This window comes from Castor canadensis, chromosome X (genome assembly GCF_047511655.1).
Source record: "Castor canadensis chromosome X, mCasCan1.hap1v2, whole genome shotgun sequence".
Classification (NCBI taxonomy): domain Eukaryota; kingdom Metazoa; phylum Chordata; class Mammalia; order Rodentia; family Castoridae; genus Castor; species Castor canadensis.
In genome coordinates this window covers 131,630,340-131,638,178 of record NC_133405.1, presented here as the reverse complement: position 1 = coordinate 131,638,178, position 7,839 = coordinate 131,630,340, and the positions used below count along the sequence as shown (strand labels likewise).

At 44.8% G+C, this 7,839-nt stretch overlaps 1 protein-coding gene across 3 annotated transcripts in view; it reads left to right on the top strand.

Annotated features, from left to right (window-relative positions):
* The first annotated feature begins 4,210 nt into the window (after positions 1-4,210).
* Egfl6 (EGF like domain multiple 6) overlaps positions 4,211-7,839 on the top strand; it is a 79,437-nt gene continuing 75,808 nt past the window's right edge. For all 3 annotated transcript variants that reach the window (XM_074064391.1, XM_074064390.1, XM_074064392.1), the window contains exon 1: positions 4,211-4,480. In XM_074064391.1, coding sequence (XP_073920492.1) covers positions 4,407-4,480 — 74 coding nt within the window. In that variant the 5' untranslated portion in view covers positions 4,211-4,406. The remainder of the gene's footprint in view (positions 4,481-7,839) is intronic.

Sequence of the window (7,839 nt, the reverse complement as noted above, 5' to 3'; positions counted from 1 at the left end):
CAAAATGACTGGGAGTTTTCTTCTACCATAGAGACAGGATGAGGAAAACCAGTGTATACTTTAAGACATACCTTCCCACACAGAAGTTAGGAGGGTCTTTGCTGAGAGTCATACACTCCTTCATTGACTCCTCTCATTAAGAGGTGGAAAGACACAAACTGGGAAAACACACCAAACACACATGGTGCTGAGCTAAAATTAACATAGAAAATTAAGAATTAAGAGGTACCATTTTGTCTTTAATAGAAATGGTGATCAAGAAAACATGATGAAGTACGAGGGGGAGGACTATGTGGTAGAAACACAGGGTCATTAAATCATGGTGAGTGAGAGCTCAGGCAAGTTGCTTCACATGCTGGCGCTGAGTTTTCCCAGCTGCAAAATGTGGGTGTTGCTTCATCTTAGTGATTCTCACCATTGGCTGCCCATAAGAATCACCTGGGGACTTTCTGTAAGTTTCATGCCCAGTCATAGCCCAGATAGTAGAATCTCTGGAGGTAAGGCCCAGGCATCTGTAGTGTCAAAGCTTTCCAGGTGATCGCAATGTGCAGCTACTGGGGCCAACTCCTGGTCCAAGTGACCCTCACTACCCTAAGTGTAGTCCGTAGGCAAGCGGCATAAGCATCACTTGGGAACTCTTTAGTAATCAAGACTCTTGGGCCTGACCCTAGACCTACAAACAGAATTTGCATTTTAACAAGATTACAAGGTCATTTGCACTGGCCTAGACACTCTTCCACCAGCTTTCTTTTAGTGCCATTTCAACAATTTTTGGATCTCAGTTCCAGACACAGTGTGTTAAAAAGCTGTGTGTGTGTGTGTGTGTGTGTGCATTCAAAAAGCACAATAATATTCATCCTACCTGTTTCACACAGGGGGCTAAGTGGAAACTGGAAAAAAATGTAGCCCTGTACAAGGCACAGACAATTTTATGAGATTCGGATCAAAGATTATTTTTCCTTTGTAGAAGGCAGAGGAACCCCCTAAAGAACAGTTACCAGGTTCCTCTTCAAAGTCAGCGGCATCAGCGTGGTTATTAAAAACACCTGCCTCCAGGTGGCAATTTGTGTCTGACATCTCACCTGGCAACACATCATTTCCAGGTTCCTTCTCTGTTCCTCATCCTACCCGACAACCCTTTGTCCACAGCTCCCTCCGTTCCTTCCCCTCTCCCCCTCCTCACCGAGAAATAATAGGTGGGTTTGCTGAAGAGTGTTTGACCTTCCCCAAAGTTATCTGTTACAATGTTCATCACATCCTTAAGCCCATATAAGAGAATTTGACTCTGAAAACCAAAAGCAGAAACAGCCTCAAACTGCTAGAAACCAACACACATTAATGTAAGATGCTATTCTGACCATAGGATGATATGAAGGCAGGATGAGCCCCACATTTTAGGTTAATCATATTTAATTAGGACTTTTTTGAAGAATAGTTTGATAGAGGGAGTGATTTGTACCTAATGTTTAGGCAGGGGCAAAAATTCACACTTTTCAATTCGATTCAATTTTCAGATATTAGGTAGCAGCCAATGTGGTACCTTTCTCATGGTCCCTCGGGCTTCACCTTCCAGTAGAACTTTCACCAGGCAGTATCTACAGCCCCATTCTGCATAGAAGGCAGAAGTCCTAGGTAGAAGCCATCAGGCAATGACCCACTGGAAGTGGTGTATAGATACTCCAGCTCCCTAGCTTTGTGGTACGATCATTTGAAGAAGCATGTCTTGGCTGGCTCTGAGATCCCCAGCAGCACAAAGCTGTATTTGCACACAATAACTTGACACATGCCTGATACTGTCTTCTCCCCCAACTGGTTCCCTCACACTCACCCCGAAACCAGTGTTCTCTGCACTGAATAGACTATTTCCACTCAAATCCTTGCCTAAGGTTCTGCTTGTGGGGAAACCCACACCAAGAAAAAATTTACATTCTATTTTCTTTAACATATTTGCATGTATAATTCACAATACCCAAGCTATGGAAATAGCCAAGATGCCCCACTACCAATGAATGGATTTTAAAAATGGGGTATTTATACACAAAGGAATTTTATTCAGCCACAAAGAAGAATGAAATTTTCTTTTGCAGGTAAATGGATGGAGCTGGAGAACATCATCTTAAGCGAAGTTAGGCTCAGAAGGCCAAAATTTGTTTTTCTCCCTCATATGCAGATTATAGACCCAAAAACTGCAGTAATATTGTTGTTCCAAAATAAGGGGAGAATGCGCACAAGAGGGATAGGGAAAGGGAAGGAAACCAAAAACTTAAATGTGGTTGATGTGCTCACTGTAGAGGAGTGAATATAGTAATCTTAAACTGGCAGAGGCCACTATGGGAAGGAGATTGGGGAGTAGTGAAGAGGTCTGTAGCGATGAACCAATTTGAGTTGTAATACACATATGCATGGACACAACACAAGGAATCTCCCTATATAGCTGTCTTTATCTCAAAGTAGCAAAAATGCTGTGTTTTTCTTATTATCTTTTATGTTTTTTCTTCTACAAAATCAGAGAACAAGAGGGCGGAACAGGTTCTGCCCGGAGTGGGGGGGTGGCCCAAACAATGTATACACATGTAAGTAAATGTAAAAACGATAAAATAAATTTTTCTTAAAAGATATTTGCAGGCATAGGGTTCATATATTATATTCCTCCCTTTCAATTTTAATACTCCCAGTAAATAAAATAAATAATGGTATGAAGAGTTCAAAGGGGTTTGATAAGAGCCTTGAAGAGAACATCTTATTACCTTTCTCATGAAACTTATTGCACATGTGAAGCTCTAAAAAATAAAAAGGCAAACAAAAAATCCATATAACTGCAGCAAAGCCTAGTGGGAAAGAACCATGTTTTCTCGTCCTGATTGTATATTTGTTAGCTGTATGACCTTGGGCTAGACACTTATCCTCTCTGACTCTCAGTCTTTTGACACTTCCAAAATATGGGAAGTAATGGTCCCACTAAGAGTTGTGGGTATTCAATCAGATAATGTATGTAAAGTGTTTAGGACAATGACTGTCACTATTATTTACGAATAGCTCAATGGTCTAGCAGAGGATACTGAATCCATGTGGATCCCTTCAATGGTAAAACAGAAGATCCAACTAAACATTGTCTGTGCCAATAAGAATGTCTATTATGGCGTAAAGGACCTGCATCCTTCTCCTACTTCTCACGTTCCACTGGCTGGAATTAAGGCTAATGCCCATAAAACTACTCAATTTTACAATCAAGACAAACTTTCTCTTTCTCCATGTTCTTCTTCATTGTGTTGCTAGCACCAGGCCACAGGTGTGTTGGAGAGCTACTGCTGTGAAAGATACAATCACACAAAGCCTCAGTAGCTTGGCTGCTGCTCCTCAGATCATTTATGGCTCTGAGGGTTGGATGGTATCCACTAGGCTCTACCTGTAGCACTGCTTCAAGCTTGAGGTCTGCAAGTAAACCAGGTACCTCTGTTCCATCTATGCCTGATCCTCCTTGGGCCACCAAGATAATTGCTTGACTGTGAGATCTCATGGCTGTGACAGAGGCTCGAGTGTCTTAAGGCCTGGGCTTGGAACTGGCATGCTGCAACTTCTGCACTTACGCCATCAGTCAAAGCAAGTCACACCACCAAGTCCTCCAAAGGCAAGGTGTGGGGTCATAGGCTGTAGTCACCATGATGCCAAAGGGTGTGAACGTGGGGAGAAGAAGGAGGGACCAATCATTCCTTCAGAACAAAGGATATGTCGGTACCCAGATGAGTTATCTGAACTCAGAGCATCCCAGTTTCTGCCATTAGTTTCTGCCATCACTGATTACCATATCATAATATTATCTGGGGTCCTTGTAAGTAAGCTGTTGCAAATGACCGGATCGTGCCAGACTTGTTGATCTTCCAGCACTAGCATCCCATGATTATAGTTTGTGGAAGAAAACCTGGCCAAATATGAAAGCCTAAACAGAAGTGAGATGGCATGTCATTAACAACCTCCACCCTTGGTCCTGTTTTGACTTCTTGATTAATTTCTTAATCCCTGCAGCCCAGGTATCACAAAAACACCTGAACACCATAGCAATAGGTGGTGCCTCTGTCAAGCCTGACGTGAACTGAGGCTGGGAAGAGTTTCTTGGGGAAGCAGAGAGCAGGGAGGACGCGGGTCGCGCTGGAGGCGGGGTCGCAGGGAGATGTGCACTGCCGCCCCGCCCTCCCGCGCTCTCCGGGGCCCTTCGCCCGCAGAGGAGCCACGGCTTGCCTCGCCAGGGCGCCCCTAGCCACTCGGAGCCGCAAGCACACCCCGGAGCTGCGGGGAAAGTCGAGGCCCGACCGGCGGAGGAGAGAGGAGGAGTTGGCCACGCGGTGTCCCAAGTCCGGGCAGGCGCCCTCCCTAGGAGCGCAGGACCAGGAGGGAGGCTCCACGCCAACATGCCGCCGCCCTGGGGCCTCGCGCTCCCGCTGCTGCTGCCCTGGGTGGCAGGTGGATTAGGGACCGCGGCCAGGTGAGTGTTCCCCGGCCTGAACTCTGCCTTTGGAGCCCCTTCTCTTGGACCCCTGGCCCTCCAGGCACCACCGCGTGTGGTCGTGCGCCTCTGCGCGCTGAGACGCGCTTCCACCAACATGCCAGGGGCGCCCACGCGCTTTCTTCCCCGCGCCCCTGGGATCCGGCTTTGCATCCAGTTGCCTTCGCATCAGCTGCGCCCCACCTGGCTGCGTGTGCCTCGGGGTTGCAGGAGGACGGCTGTGCGCGCACACCCGAGGGTGCGTGCGGGCTTGGTGTTCTGCAGGCGGGTGTGCGAGGGTCCCTCTGTGTGCGGGCGGTGGGTTCTGCCTGTGCAGGTTGGTGTTTTCCATCGTCTCCCAAGGGCGCCACTGGCTGTCCCGCGCTAGTTTTGCTGGGGAAGGAAGGAAGAAAGTGAGAAGGGAGGAGGGTACCTTTACTGTTCTGCGGAGCCAGCAGAATGCTGGGCTCCTTTCCTCCTTGACTTCTGATGAAGGTGGATTGGTGAACTGCAAAGAAAGGACGTGGTTGTCTCACTCTTGCTGTGCCGCTTCCTTACGAGCTCATAAGCTTTGCTGAGTCCTGAAATTTTTCCAGAAAATTTTCCAGATTTTTCCAGAAATCTGCAAAGTCACTAACTAAACACACTTACACCGTGCTCCCTGCAGCCCAGGCACCCTTCTAAGCACTTTAATACTTTAGGACCTACCAAAGGAAGGTACTGCTATTATCATCCCTGTGCTGCAGAGGAAAAAAGTGAGGCCCACAGAGGTCAAGAGCCAACAAGTGATGGCATAGCCAATAAGTGATGGAGCCGGGATCAAACTCAAGCAGTGTGGCCCAGCTTTCACCAGTGTAGTGAGGCAACCTTTTGGGAAAGAGCCACTGGAAAGCACTTTCTGGTTCTCTGGCTGTGATGGCTTGGTTTCCCCGTAGGTGCCTCCTACAGTAGGGTGTCTCCACTGCAGCGCTATTGACCTTTTGGATTGGGCCAGATAATTATTTGTCGGGGTGGGGACTGTCCTGTGTACTATAGGATGCGTAGCCCCATCTCTGGCCTTTACCCACTAAGATGCCAGGAACAGCCCTGACACCCCCCAGGCAAGTTGTGACAACAGAAAAAAATTCTCTGGATATTGTCGGAAGTCCTCTGGGGGTTAAAATCCTCCCAGCTGAGTGAGGTTTCTCAGTGCTGAGTCCTGGGGAGAGGAGGATAAGAGCCTTGGTGGGTTCAGGCTTCTTAAAGGTGAGCCTGATTGACTTTGTTTGACTTACAGGAAAAAATCTTTCATCAGAGTCAGCCACAGTATTAAGGGATTTTGAAGTTCAAACAGAACAAACCTCAAACCAGGTTCTTAGAATGTATGATTGCAAGTTTCAATTTCCTTCCCATGATAAAAATGTAAGCAGAAGCAATTTGCTGCTAATCACATTTTCCTTGAACGTTGGAGGGGCTTGTCTTGCTAGAAAGCCCACTTAAGCAAGCCCAAGCCTATGTGAAGATGAAATTAATAGTTGTTCAGTGGCAGGCAAACCGACCTCTGGGAGCTCCATTTTCAAAGTGCCACCAAATTAAATTAAAAGCTGAAATGTCCCCCTCCCCCAAGCAACCAAAGAATATTAACCTGGAGAATCAGTGTTAGGATTCTGCAATTCTGCAGTTTTCAAGATGTGAAATGTGGTTTCTTTACACAGTGTCAAGTTTATGAGCTGGTGTGCTTGTTATCTGCATCACATGCTTGGAAATGTCAGGTGATCAGCTCTTCAGCAACTTCCCAGGACCCAGGTTTAATTAACTGCAGACTCCACCTTCATTAACATACAAGGCAAGGTACCCATTGCAAAAGAGTGTGCCTACTGGAGATGTCCTGATGTTTTGCTGACATTTATGGTTAAAACTATGGCCATGACATAGAGATTTCTAATATAAGCACCAAATGTTTTTCGTTCAAGTGAGGCCCAGAGAGGTCAAGTAACTTTCCCAAAGAGGCATAACCAGTAAGTGATGGAGCCAGGATTTTGTGATTTGCAAAATTATATGGCTCTTAAATGGTGCTTAATGCATAGGTGACATTAATACTCATCAGATGAATAATTTTTTTTCATTAGCCATGTGCATTTACCTTCTCTTATACATCAGAATTTGACTTACTATACTTTTTTTTTTTTTTGACAACACTGAGGTTGAACTCAGGCCTTCACGCTTGTGAGGCAGGCACTCTACCACTTGAGCAGTCCCTCCAGCCCTGCCTTACACTTTTTTTATCCCCTTTGGGTTTCAGAACTATTTAGATACTCCTAACCTGCTGTGTTCACTACAGCAAATAGAGTAGTACTGAGTACCTGAAATATGGTCAGCCCAAGTCGAGATATGCTGTAAATGTAAAATACACGTTGGATTTCAAGACTTAGTATGAAAAAAAGAACAGGAACTATCTCACTAATTATTTTACATTGGTTACATGTTGAAATAGTAATATTGTAAATATACTGCATTCTATAAAATGTTATTGAAATTAATTTCATTCATTTCTTTTTTTTTCAAATTAGCATTGTTTTTAATAATCCAAGAGTAAAATATACCAAATATCTATTAATAATTGCTCTTGGCCTTTTGGCTAAGATCAAGTGCAAATATTTATTAACTGATGAATGATTTTTTAAAATGTGGAATCAATATTTACTCTGCTTTTTTTTTAATTTTTATTTTTTATTATTCATATGTGCATACAATGCTTGGGTCATTTCTCCCCCCTGCCCCCACCCCCTCCCTTACCACCCACTCCACCCCACCCCCTCAATACCCAGCAGAAACTATTTTGCCCTTATCTCTAATTTTGTTGAAGAGAGAGAATAAGCAATAATAGGAAGGACCAAGGGTTTTTGCTAGTTGAGATAAGGATAGCTATACAGGGAGTTGACTCACACTGATTTCCTGTGCATGTGTGTTACCTTCTAGGTTAATTCTTTTTGATCTAACCTTTTCTCTAGTTCCTGGTCCCCTTCTATTGGCCTCAGTTGCTTTAAGGTATCTGCTTTAGTTTCTCTGCGTTGAGGGCAACAAATGCTAGCTAATTTTTAGGTGTCTTACCTATCCTCATATCTCCCTTGTGTGCACTCGCTTTTATCTTGTGATCAAAGTTCAATCCCCTTGTTGGGTTTGCCCTTGATCTAATGTCCACATATGAGGGAGAACATACGATTTTTGGTCTTTTGGGCCAGGCTAACCTCACTCAGAGTAATGTTCTCAATTCCATCCATTTACCAGCGAATGATAACATTTCGTTCTTCTTCATGGCTGCATAAAATTCCATTGTATATAGATACCACATTTTCTTGATCCATTCGTCAGTAGTGGGG